Genomic DNA, 13617 nt, shown 5'->3' with positions numbered 1-13617 from the left:
TGCAATATTGGGTCTACAAAATGCCTGTTGATGCATTATGATCTTCTTAGCCTTGGAATTGTATCAGTGACAATACTAGGATGCTCCCCCACTTCCCCAAGCAATTGTGTCTCTGACTAAATGTTGAGCATAAAGTGCTTTGGTCTCCTGCCCGGATCCCATGTCACTTGAGCTTTTTCCATACCTGTCCTTCCAGATGTGCTCCTGCTGGAGACTCTGCTGGTGGTAGCTGCTTCTGTTCCTCCACTAGTTTCTAATGGGAAGAAGAGTGATTAATTCATGCAAATGGATACTTACTAAATATTGTTTACAGGACATTTTGGCCTCTTTATCTTATTATCATTCTAGGGATGATATTGTTTTGCAGCACATTACTCTAATTTTATGGCCATTTCTTGGGTCTTGTCAAAACTTTTTAGACCTCATCATAGCCCCTGGCTCTGCCTTGCCTTCAGGGTGTGTAGAGCTGGAGACCAGGGTGGCTGAGGGTCCAGATGTGCTGGTCAGACCTGATGCTGAGCTTGCTCCCACTGACTCTCTTGTACCTGAAAAACACAGCAGCAGTGGTTCCAACACAAGCAAGTTCCAAAAAGTTCAAATTTTTAAAAAATGCAACCGTCTTGGATGTTTCCTTTGTTTATGCATCAACTTACCTGTTTAGATGCTTTCACTTATTTAAAGAGCACCTAAATGCTTATAGTGACTCACCTGAATTTCCTGGACTTGTGGCTCCTGGGTGCAGTTCCCTGGGTGTGCTGCCTTTCTCAACACTAGGTGTGGATACTGTGGTGCCTTTAGTCATGACTGATTAAGAAGCATATAGATAGATATAGATAAGTAATGAATCAAAGCACACAAATTATATTTGTCTTATTTTTTCTTAAGATAATCCCATTTCACAGAATATATTCTTCTTCCCATTGATGAAATATGGCTGAAACATCCATGACAGGTCATCCATCTGATCAACAGTCAAGTCTTAGAGCTGAACTCCAACAGTTGAGGCCCAGAAGCAGCACCATTGAAAAGCTGCTTTCCAATCAATCTGTGGCAAATGACTAATTTGGTAAAGTTTCCAGTAAGACTGAATAGATGCTCACCTTATGACAAATGGCAAATGTGTAATTCAAAATGGAAACTCTTACAAAACCTTGTTGAACTGCACTACATAATCAATGGTGAAATGTGTAATTTAAAATGGAAGGGGAAAAGTCATACAAAACTCAAGGTTTTCATTACTAGATGGAAAGTACTAGTTCTGCATGGTATACATCCTAAATGGAAAGTTGGAGGTGAAGCCCAGAAAGACTGGAGAGAGCAGGGGTTCTCTGCTTCGAAGATCACCAGTGGCCTACAGGACTAGGTCGCTTATGCCTGCTGATGTTGATCAAATTGTGATCCAGACAGAGGTGTAGCATAAATGGAACTCTAACCAGCTCCATGGAGGTGGCCATACTTCTGGTCTAGAGATCACATTTTCAACTCCAATGTCTAGGGAAAGTACTGTAGGGTCACAGTGGAGTGTAGTCAACACATTAACCACAGCAGAGGCATCAGTAAACACATAGCATAGCAGTTATCACAAAAGTGTTCATTGACTGCAGGTGTCAGCATGTAATAAAACTGCCTTGGATTCAACCACATCATCTATGTGTAAAGAATAACAATATCCTGGTTGTGAGTGACAAGAATTAAGCTTTATTCCATGATGCCCAAGGAAAAGCGTCTTCTCAGAGGGTTTTGTAAGGTGTGAGCTCTAACACTGATCACAGAATGTAGAGACATCTCGGCTGGAGCCTTAGGAATCTGGGTTCTAATAGTTCTAATTTTGCCTCTGCTAGATTAGAGATCTCTCAATGTTTGCTAAATGCATGCTGAATCACCATACACAAAACTGTGATGATAACTAAAGATAAATTGTAAAGCATATATTGGAGCAAAATTCAGACATTCCAGAGTAGCAAATATCTACATTCCTGATACTTTTTTTTGACATAGAATCTTTTTGTTTTCTGGAAAGCTCTTTGCTGTCTTGGACATCTGTAATATGTGGCCCCTCTCTATGAGGGTGAACTATGGAGGGTTAGGTTGCTCCTGACGTGTAATGGAGGACTGTCTGGGGAAACACCCTGTGGCATAAAGCATTGCCTCATTGCTTGGTCTCACCTTCTATGAAAACTGGCTCCTCGTTATTCTCATCTCCAGTTGTCTCCGAAAAGTTAAAAAAATACATGATTGAAGAACTGCCTGACAGTTTTTGATTCTCAAGGTGGTCAGAATATAAATAGGTCATGAAAAGACTACAGGTAACATTTTAATCCTTACAAAGCATATGTCTGATAAAGTATTTGGGGGGAAATATGCACACCATTTCTCAAACAAGTTTTTTGCCTGGGCCCAGTGCACATTGTACCACACTGAGTTTACCTGCTCTGCCCACAGTGGTCGTGAGGCCAGGGCTTGGGACCGCTGTGCTGCCTATAGTTCCAGCTGTGGACAAGATGGGAACTGAAGTGCTGGCTGAGCCTGAGAAAACACCAAAGGAATTTGATAGTAAAATGTAATACTATCATCAGGGTCCCTGTGTGTGCTTCCTTACTTGACCAAAGCCACCAGCACAACCATGTTCACTGCAGTATTTACCATAGTCAAGATGTGTAATCAGCCCATATGTTCCTCAATGGATGAATGGATCAAGAAAATGTGGTATATGTACACAATGGAATTCTATGCTTCCATCAGAAAGAATGGCATTGCCCCATTTGTAAGGAAAAAATTATATTAAGCAATGTAGTTTCCCTCACTTGTGGTAGCTAAAATGTGCCAATTAATCTACAAGTAAACACACTGGATGGTAAGAAAACAGAGTACACTAGGATCTGATAAATTATACAGGTCTCAGCATTCACGCACAATGAGACCAGAGGATCCTCTTAGGAGAGGACCATATAGGTGCAATAGTTATGTGCATCTGATCATACAAACTAATATTTTTTTAAATGAATGCCAGGAAAAGGAAACAGAGATTTTTTTCCTTTGTTTGTTTATCTATTTTTGGGATGGTAAGGGGAGGTACAGAAATGGAAGGACAAAGGGTGAACAAATGCAGCAGTGATACTCACTACACACGATGCTGAAAATAAACTTTACAAATTGTTGGTAATTGCAGTGTGTGTGTGTGTGTGTGTGTGTGTGTGTGTGTGTGTGTGTGTGTGTGTGTGTGTGTGTGTGTGTGTGTGTGTGTATGTGTGCGCGCGCGCTGGTACTGGAGCTTTTTTTTTTTTAATTTAATTTAATTTTATTTGTGAACATACTGTACAGAGGAGTTACAATTACATGGGCAGGATAATGCGTACATTTCTTACCAAGCGGTACTGGAGCTTAAACTCAAGGCCTGAGCACTGTCCCTTAGGCTCGCACTCTAACACTTGAGCCATAGCTCTACTTCTAGCTTTGTGCTGATTAATTGCAGGTAAGAGACTCATGGTCTTTCCTGCTCAGGCTGGTTTTGAACCCTGACCTTCAAATCTCAGCCTCCTGAGTAGGTAGGATTATAGGCATGAGCCATTGGTGCCAGGCAGCATTATTTTTACAATGACCACTTTTTGTATCTTGATTTCAACCAGTCCCCAACCCTCTGTGATGTTTTCCACTCACCTGAATTGCTTACAGCTGGCGTCAGCTCATGGCTTGAGGATACGGTTGTCTCAGCAGATCTTCCAGTGGTGTCTTACAAAACAAATGAGGAAAAGACATAATTTTGATGTGGTTGTAGACATTGTGCTGATTTGCTTTCACAGCATCTTTCATTGATTTGTAGAGACCTACCATTTCTGTCTTAATCTTTCCAAAACCTGATCATGTCATCTTGTATGATCCTTAGAATCCCAGCGAGTGCTTACTCACTTGTGCATGAAAGTTAGACTATTCATGATAACTACTTCCTTCATATTTATGAATTGGAGCCTACAGGGTCTGACCTGCACTGCACATTGGAACCAACAGAGGCTTTAAAATATGTTTATGCTTCCAGGTATCAGTGGCTCATGTGTCTAATCTTAACTACTCAGGAGGCTGAGATCTGAGGATTGTAATTCAAAGTCAGCCCTGGCAGGACAGTCTGAGACTTTTCTCTAAGGAAGGCCAAAAATAGAGCTGTAACTCAAGTAGTAGAGCATCACCCTTAAGCAAATAAAGTTCAGGGACAGTGCCCAGGTCCTGAGTTCAAGCCCCAGGACCAGTACAATTCACACACACACACACACACACACACACACACACACACACACACACACACACACACACACACACATAAAATAGTGTGTATATTATATAATTGATATTGTATGTGTGTTATCTATAGAAACATATACATACACACCACACACCATGGTCCCAACCCAAGTTCAAAGACTCAGCTCTAGAGCAGAAGCACCATCCTCATTATGGCTCCTAAGCCCATTCAGGAATCCTGACATTTGTATGCAATTATAGAAATACCATCTATTACAGTTCGCCGCTGCTACCTGCTGAAGTTTGCTCAGGAATCAGGCTCCCTTTCTACAGCTCTGACTCATCAGGATCAACAGATAAACACATAGCAATGCTCCCATACTCCATTGACCTGAAAATCCACCTGATCTGTAGCTGCCGGAGGTTGTGGCGGGTCCAGAAGAGGTTTCAACAGGTCCAGTAGAGGTTCCAGGGTGGGCAGAGCTAGGGCCTGCAGACAGCGCTGTGGTTCCTGGAAGCGAGGACAGACTGGGTGGTAAGGGGGATGTACACGCTACTCCGGACATGACTGTGAATACTTGAACATTTCCTAATAGGAAAGTGAAATAGACTCTGCTTATCCCTGTAGTTTACTCTCAGTCAGTGGCTGATTTGATAGACCAGTGCCTGCCACAAGAGTACACATGGGGAAGCTAGGGCAGCATCCAGTACATGCTGTCAGAACTTACCAGAAGCTGTGGCTCGGGTGCCTGTCTCACTAGAGGTACTGCCCTCTCTACTTCCAGTGGTTGCTCCAGATGACAGCCCAGGTGTACCTGGTATTTGTCATGTGAGGAAAATAAAAATTGCAGGTTAAGAAAACATAAAGGGAAGGATCCTTGTGCAGGTGACCTGACATATTCATTCTTTTCTTCATTTTACAAAGTGGATGTATAGATGTCATACACTTCATGATAGTTTATCATCTTTCTCAAAACAAATGACCAAAAGCATTAAAATATGTCTCAATAACATTTTGACCACACAGCTCAGATGTCTACCATTTAGATCCCACCCTGGGCTGAGGTCCTTCCACACCTGCTCTTCCAGCTGTGTTCTTATGAGCAGCTGTGGTGGTGGCTGAATCTGCTCCTCCACTGGTTCCTGTGGGAAGAAGAATGATGTTGTGGTAGTTGATGGTGGTTGGTTGGTTGGTTTGAGAGCCATCAATGGAGATCATCCTGTCTCTATCTTCCTAATCCTGGGATTATAGGTTCGCATCACCATGTATGACAAGAATGCATCTTAAAATATGGTCCTCTCAGTGCTTTCCTTAGATGCATTCTTCTCATTATTTCCTATATTCTCCTCATTATTTCCTACAATGCAAGTCCCTAGCCTTCCTCAAACCATCCTCTTTTGGAACAAACAGCTGATGTCAGTCCCACCACAATCCCCCAGGGTAGACTCTTTCTTGCCTGCTGGTGCAGAGCTGGTGGCTCCAGGGGTGGATGGTCTGGGTGTACTTCTATCTGACTGTGTGGTTGTTCCCACTGATTCACCAGTTGTACCTAAAAAACACAGTATTGGGGACTCTAAAGCCTAGCATTTCTCCCAAGGTAGAAGACTGGCTAAGGTTAAACTTTGGATCTTTCTGAACATTTCTAAAACAATTTTTCCAGCGGCTGATGAACTTTGATATTTGCATCCACTTGTAGGCACTACAAGTGGCTGTCTTTACTCACCTGAGTTTGCTGGGTGTGTAGCTCCAGTGCTTAGTCCCTGGGGTGTGCTGCCTTCCTCCCCAGGAGGGGTGTGGGTGGTAGGGCCTCCTGTAACTACTGATAGAGAGGAAATGGACATGTAAAAATTGCCCAATTGCACTTGCACTTTTAACCTCATATAAACCTTCAAAGGCTCAGAGTATTTTCCTTCCCATTTATCAGACATAAGGTGAAGTGACTTGTACCAGGCCACCCCATTGGATGACAGAAGATCCAGAAGCCAAATGCCACATTTTGGCACCAGAACCTAGTTCTGACCTGGGCTTCCCAATGATCTGTGACAAAGACTACTCTTTAAAAAGTTCCATATTGTGCTAAATGAGTGCTTTTAGAAAATGTACAAATGTAGATCCAGATTTTATATTATACATACACATATATGTGTGTGTATATACAGATATACATACATATACACATTTCTATGTGTGTATATATACACACATACACACATATACATTTATTAATTGCACTTACAGTATGGCTTTTATTACAAAAATACTTTTTCCCAGTTTTAACTGATTTACACCGTATCTTCATACAGTTATCTTAACTCCTTTGCTAAAATATAGCCAGGATTCCTTTGACCATCAACCACTCCTCACCTGACTTGGCCTGGGTTGTTGTCGATTCCCTGCTTAGAGCTTTAGATGTTTCACTAGCTGATGGTTCCCCGGTGCCTGTCACACAACAATAGACATTTGTCATAATCTTTCATCAAAAACTAAGTCATACTGTATTTCAAAATTATCTTCCATATACTCATTTGTACTTTAACATTTCTAAAAGACTCATCAAATGAAATGTGAGCGTTAAAAATAGCCAAAAATATGAATTTGCTTATTGTGTATGTGTTTTTGCTTATACTTGCTTCTTTAATATTAAAATATTGGGATAAAGTGCTCCATGATACAAGATGACTTTTGGAAGCAACTGTGAAGCTTTTATAACATACGTATGTGCCTGATTCTTCCACCAGAAGCCTTCATTCACTGCGTCTCTGCAGGACTCATGGTTTATTTCAAAACTGTCCTTGGAATCACCTTGGGCCATGAGCATACTAAGGGCTACAACTAATAGGACAAGATGACAGGAATAGCATCTAATCCTGACTGTCTGTGCTCTACTGTTGTTAAGGAATGAGATTCTAAGACTCCAGTCTCATCCTATTTATTCCCCTCTTGACACTGTCCTACACACCAAGAATGAAGGAGTTTACCATACACTCCCTTAACCCCTAAACACTTAAGCCCTTTTCTCCTTCCTCACCCTGTGTGCCGCTAGCAGTTGTTGTAGCTGGCCTGGATGAGGATCCGGGGCCTGGAGAGGTAGAGCCAGAAGTCACTGCTGTGTTCCCTGGAACCAAGAGCAGCGTGGGAGATGAAAATACTGTACACGTTACTCCTAGCAACGCCATGAGGACTTGAGAAAAAGACAAAGACCCAACCCCCAACCAATTCTCTTAAACTTTATTCCATTCCCTGCCTAAGTCTGATTTTACAGATGAAGACCTATTGAAAAAAAAAGATCACATCAGGGAGAGATGCTGAGTTGCCAGCCAGGTGGCCCTGACAAGATCCTGGGGTTCTTGTGTGTAAATTTCCAGGTAATACTATCACCTTCATGGTTGTTCCAAATGACACTCAAGGTGTGCCTGGTAGGAGAGCTCTACCAGCACTAGGCTTTACTGGAAAACAAAGAAGCAACTCTCAGACTAGTCCTTCTGCAAGGAGATACAGAAAGATGCTGCTTAAGCAAACAAAGTCTTGGGATCCTTATGAATAGGACCTGACATAGGTTTGCTTTTGCTTTTCCTTTTGACAAAGTGAAGGGATCTATCCCATAATTTTCCCTAAAGTTCTTGTTCTATATATATCAAGGGAATCATGTAGCACTGAATCTATACTCATGATCAGAAACTCATGAGCCATGTACCCTAAGGTACTTTATAATGAATGATATATAGCAATCACTGAGCACCAGTGGCTCATACCTATAATCCTAGCTACTCCAGAGGCTGAGAACTGAGGATTGTGGTCGAAGCCAGCCAGGGGAAGGAAAGGCCATAAGAGTCTCTTATCTCCAATTAACACCAGAAAACTGGAAGCGGAGCTGTGGTTCAAAGTAGTAGAGTGCTAGCCTTAAGCAAAAACGCTCAGGGACAGCACCCAGGCTCTGAGTTCAAGCCCCACAATCAACAAAAAATAAAAATAAAAATATATAAAAATAGTAATTGTGTAGGTACATTAGCATTTAATCTTGAATGCTCTGGTCTACTCTTTGTTTTCTAATTGTCAGAAAGGTAAAGTACAGAGGGATTACTGCTACTTAGGTTAGGTAACAAGTCTATTTCTTTTTGAATGTCACCCCTTCTCCGTTCTTTAATTATCTTAGGGTCCACTTCATACAGTAGATTTTTGTCATGCTTATGCTTCATCTCTAAGAGTGTATGAATATTGATTGTGCCCTCTCCATCATGAACTAAAGTGTGAGAAATGTGTGCTTCCCAAGCTCTTCCTGTATGCTACAGTATGTGTTTTGGTCCTATGTCAGGGCTGGGTCACTCACCCTGAGTGTTTTGTTGGTGGTGGTGGTGGCTTTTTGTTTTTTGTTTTGTTTTTTTGTTGTTTAAGACTAGTACTCTACCACTTGAGCCTTGGTGCTATTTCCAATTTTTTTGCTGCTTAATTGGAGATGAGAGTTTCATGGAATTTTCTGCACTGGCTGGCTTCAAACATGGATCTTCTGATCTCACCTTCCTGAGTTGCTAGGATTATAGGCCTGAGCCACCAGTGCCCAACTCCACAATACTTCTTAAAGAGTGTTATTAAAAAAATAGCTGTTGTATTTTCCTAATTTTCTGGATATGGACCATCACCAAAGTAACAGCAGCTAGACTGCCCAGGAAGCCCCTCTCTGATTACACATAGAGCATATGTGCACCCCTGTCTACCACCTCATGCTGGGCTGGATTTGCTTCTTCCATACCTGGCTTTCCAGGTGTGCTGATACCAGCCGCTGTGGTGGTAAATGTATTCGCTCTTCCACTGGTTCCTGTGGGAAGAATGGTGTTTTTGGTTTGCTTGGGTGTTTTTTGGTGTACTTTATTTTAGATTTATCAAAATCACAGGCTGGCCTTGAACTTGCCCCTAAGGCTTCCCTAAGGCTGAGATTACATATGTACACCTCCATGCCAGACAAGAAGATAGTTCAAAAGATACAGGGATCTATGTAAAATATCCTGTGGACCTTTCTTAGATGCATTCTCATTGTAACTTCCTACAATGTTATCTCAAGTGCCCTAATTTTATTCTCATTATCTTGCTTTGGGATCAGCAAAGTTTGTGTTGGGCTCTAACACAGTCCACCCAAAGTGAGTTCTGCTTGCCTGTGGGGTGTGCAGGGCCAGCATCCCCAGAACCTGATGGTCAGTGGTCAGGGTGTGCTCCCCTGTCTGTTCCTGAGCTTGCTCCTCCAGACTTGTCTGTTGCTCCTGGTAAACACAGCTAACAATGACTACAAGGCCCACTAGCTCTCCTGAAGCTGAAATCTCCTGAACATTTGATCTTGAACATTAGATCTCTTCCAACATTATCTTCTCTTTCCCCCACAGCTGTCCTGCTTTGACACTTGGATCTAAATCATCTACATCTTGAGTTACCTGAGATTCCTGGGCTTGTAGCTCCAGTGACTAGCTCCCTGGTTGTGCCGGCTTCCATTGTACCAGCTGTGGGTGACGCTGGGCTTCCTGGGCCTACTGATGACAAAAAGGTGGGCATGTGAAAGTTGTCCCATTATAGTCAGCACATGTAACTTCACCCAAACCCTCTGCTTCTGTCAATGTTGCTCCCATGGTCAGGTATGGTTCGTTGACTTCCTCCAGATCAACCAATTGGATGACAGCAGATGCAGAAGCCACACTCTTAGGTATGCTGAGCACTGAATTGAGCTCTGACTCGAGATATATTTAATGATCTTTTTAATTTAATCTCTTTAATTTATCCTGATCATCTAAAATAATGTTTATCAAAATGAACTCCAGGAAATGGAAATGAAAGGCTTTTTTTTTCTTTTCAAAAATGAGTAAAAAAGTTCTATGATGTGTTAGATTGATGCATTTAAGAACATTTATAAAGGTCTATTGAGATACATTACTTTTCATTCGTCAACCCTAATATAGCACTAGTCTTTATTTCATACAAATAAGCTGATTGTGACAATCTACAGATTCTAAGTACTTGCTTTCCACTCTTGAGACTATCATGGACAAGCATGCAGTAACAGCAAAGCTGTGCTCTTAGGAATGTTTAGTATGAATGAATGGTACTGTGGAAATATGCTTAGAATGAAGTATTTATCACTTCTGTCTCATCTGCTAGAGTATGTGTCTCCTCCACTGTCAATTGAATGTTTTCATGTTATCAGCATATAATTACACCACTAGAAGAAAAACATCCAGTGTATTTCTGATGATCCTTGCCTGATACTTGGATCAATTATTCTTTTCTTTAAAATTTGTTTACTAATTGCATTTTTCCCACACTTAACTGATTTACACTAGATCTTCACTTAACTCCTTTGCTAAAACATAGGCAAGTGTCTGATGAACAACTTCCCTTTACACAGAAGTCTTGACCTATGGGACACTGGCGGCTCACACCTGTAACCTAGCTTCTCAGAAGGCTGAGATCTGAGGATCACAGCTCGAAGGCAGCAGGAAAATCTGTGAGACTCTTATCTCCAATTAACCACCAGAAAACTGGAAGTGGCATTGTGGCTCAAATAGTAGACACTAGCCTTGAGTAAAAGAAGCTCAGGAACAGTGCCCAGGCCCTGAGCTTAAGACCCATAACTAACAACAACAACAAAAGTCTTGACCTGGGACCATCATCTCCTCCTCACCTGACTTGGCTTCTGTCACTGTGGGTTCACTGCTGAGGGCTCTAGTTGTTTCATCAGCTGATGGTTTTGTGGTGCCTGCTAGAGTAAACAGCATTTATTAGAAGCTTTCATACAATACAGCAGGTACTTTTGTCCTGATTCATTTATACTTTGCCATTTCCAACTCACTCTTTCTAAAAATGGATCCTATTATTTGATACAAATGCCAGATCATACCTAGTTAAATGCATCACTAGTTAAATGCAAATGAACTTCTTCACATTTATTTGTGTAATATTAAGATATTGGAATGCAGTTCTTCATAATCCAAAGATACTTATCTGAAACAACTTTTTAATGGAATATTTCTTCTGCCTGAGCATTTCTGCCAGAGGTCCTGATTCAGGGAGTCTGTGAAGGACTCCTCCATATGTATTTTAACTTAATTGTAATTTTCAGCCATTGTTTGAATCCTGTGTCCTGGAATCATCATGTCCCATGAGCACAAAGCTGTAGAAATATCATCTAACCCTGGCACATGTATCCCCTATAGTCCTGTTAGAAAGAATCTGGTCCCTTCTTAACTCCAGTCTCATTCCTATTTCTTTCCATGGACATAAACCGAAAATGGAGTTCACACCTGCCCTTAAGCCCCTGCCTATGCAGTATCTCTTCCTTTTCCTTACCTGATTGGTTACCAGTAGTAATTGTATCTGGTCTGGCTGAGGATCTGAGGCCAGCAGTAGTGGAGGCTGCAGACAGCACTGTGCTCCCTGGAACCAATAACAGCATGACAGGTGAGGGCAGTGCATACCTTACTTTTACCAGTACTATGAGGTCTTGCTAGTGTGAGAAAAACAGCCAGTAAGTGACACAGTTTTCTTCAATTCCTCTCAACCCCAAAATCCTAATCCCTGTTGAAGCCTGATTTCACAGACTGGCTCCTGCTGCTAGAAGGGCAGGGCAGGAGGAGGGGATGGGCACGGGGGTGGGGGAGATAATGAGTATCTGGTCCAGCCTCAACCTAACCAGAAGCTGTTACTCCAGTCCCTGAAGATCTGGGGGTTCTGGGATCTCCCAGGTGAGGTCCCAGGTGTGTCTGATGTACACCACAGAAAGAAACCATTAGCAGAGTTTCATAGACGGTTTTCACTGTCTACCGAGAAACACAGGGATGGCATTTTCAACTTAACCTGATTCTTCAGAAGAGGGACAATAATGTGAGATTCAGCTCACACAAGGTTTGATCACCTTATGAACAGGCTCTGCAATAGGCTTTCTTTTTCCTTGGACAAAGTAAATGGAACTATCCCCTGGGGGGGGGGGTTGTGGGAAACCAACGAAGTTTTTCCCAATGACTTTGCCCTACCATAGGCAGGTTTCTGATGAGAATCTCTCCCTTTGCATAAGAGGACTGATCTTGGACCCCCAGTCTCCCCCTCACCTGACTTGTGCTGAGTTGGTGTTGGTTCACGACTTTGGGCCCTTGTTGTCTCACTAAATGATGGTTCCAGGGTCTCTGTCAAAACAAAACCTTTTCAGAATTTTTCAAAAAAGAACAAGGGGATGCTGCCATTTCCAGATATGTGCCACATCTCCAATATACTATCAGCTATCGCTGGGCATCTTTGCAAAAATTAATTGTAAGACCATACATGATCCTTAGATAGCCAATGTACCTATTTTCCTCTTGGATACAGAGACCCTTGCTCATACTTGCTTGCTATAAAGATACTGGAAGGAAAGTGCTACATTATTCAGGAGGACTCTTGGAAGCAAGTGTACAGATATTATGAAGTATTCATAATGCCTGGATCCTCAGATTAATGAGTCTGGGAAAGGCTCAGCATATGTATTCCAACATGGTTCTATTCCGTTTTAATTTATTTTTTAAAACATACTTTTATCATCTTTTAGTAGTTGTACCAAGGAGGTGCCAGTCAACAAAGTAGTCTGTGAATGCAGTGCATCTTGATCAACGGCAGCCCTTCAACATTCTCACCCACACCTCCCACCCACCCTTCCCTTACTTAATTTTAGGTTATGTGTTGAATTTTGTTGCCATTTAACAAAGGAGTAGATGTGTACAATGCACTTTGATCTGTGTCATCCCTTCAACATCTTCACCGCCCCCCTTTGGCCCACCCCTTCACTTGTGTTTCTCCCAGTTGTATAAATTGAAATCTTGACGATAGATTCATCCTATCATTCATTCTAGGTTTAGAGTCCTGCAGTCATCATAAGATTCTAGAAACATCATCAAGTCCAGACCTCCTGTGCTCCATACTATCTGTTGGTAAGACCTGGAGGTCTCTAAGTACAGTGTCTCCTACTTTTGTTTCAGCTGTACACATGCTCCACACACAAAGAATGAACAGCACTGGCTTAGACTGCACGCACAAGCACTCTCTTGCTTCCTTACCGGATCTACCACTTGCAGAAGTGGTAGCTGACTTGTCTGAGGATCCAAGGCTTGAAGTCGTGGAGGCTGCAGACACTACTGTGTTCCCTGGAACCAAGAACGGAATGAGGGATGGGGCCATTTACATGATAATCAATGTTAGCCTAACAATGCCATGAGTATTTGACAGTGTAGAAAAAAAAGTGAAAGACTTCAACCCTGCCCCCCCACCCCCGCCCCCTCCAACCCTGTATTCTATCTAAATCCTGTTGAAGCCAGGTATCACAGATCTGCTCCTAATGCAAGAGGGTAACATGGGAGATTCTGAGCATCACACCCAGG

General features: G+C 42.1%; 1 protein-coding gene across 34 annotated transcripts in view; it reads right to left on the bottom strand.

Moving 5' to 3' along the window:
* The window catches only part of LOC138839325 (mucin-19), a 223836-nt gene that overhangs the window by 106100 nt on the left and 104119 nt on the right, over positions 1-13617 (bottom strand). For 27 of the 34 annotated variants that reach the window (XM_070038897.1, XM_070038982.1, XM_070038948.1 and 24 more), the window contains 18 exons: positions 13297-13383; positions 12319-12393; positions 11561-11647; positions 10896-10973; positions 9655-9750; positions 8982-9047; positions 7263-7349; positions 6599-6673; positions 5958-6053; positions 5691-5783; positions 5311-5376; positions 4962-5048; positions 4625-4744; positions 3658-3729; positions 2428-2526; positions 709-804; positions 450-545; positions 185-253 (listed from right to left, as the gene is read on the bottom strand). In XM_070038897.1, coding sequence (XP_069894998.1) covers positions 185-253; positions 450-545; positions 709-804; positions 2428-2526; positions 3658-3729; positions 4625-4744; positions 4962-5048; positions 5311-5376; positions 5691-5783; positions 5958-6053; positions 6599-6673; positions 7263-7349; positions 8982-9047; positions 9655-9750; positions 10896-10973; positions 11561-11647; positions 12319-12393; positions 13297-13383 — 1545 coding nt within the window. The remainder of the gene's footprint in view (positions 1-184; positions 254-449; positions 546-708; positions 805-2427; positions 2527-3657; positions 3730-4624; positions 4745-4961; positions 5049-5310; positions 5377-5690; positions 5784-5957; positions 6054-6598; positions 6674-7262; positions 7350-8981; positions 9048-9654; positions 9751-10895; positions 10974-11560; positions 11648-12318; positions 12394-13296; positions 13384-13617) is intronic. The other 7 variants (XM_070038956.1, XM_070038929.1, XM_070038960.1 and 4 more) reach the window with 7 other exon arrangements.

The sequence above is a fragment of the Dipodomys merriami genome, unplaced genomic scaffold (assembly GCF_024711535.1).
Source record: "Dipodomys merriami isolate MVZ:Mamm:240054 unplaced genomic scaffold, mDipMer1.0.p SCAF_10, whole genome shotgun sequence".
NCBI lineage: Eukaryota > Metazoa > Chordata > Mammalia > Rodentia > Heteromyidae > Dipodomys > Dipodomys merriami.
Note: the sequence above shows the minus strand (reverse complement) of the source record. Positions and strands in the feature narration are given on the sequence as shown.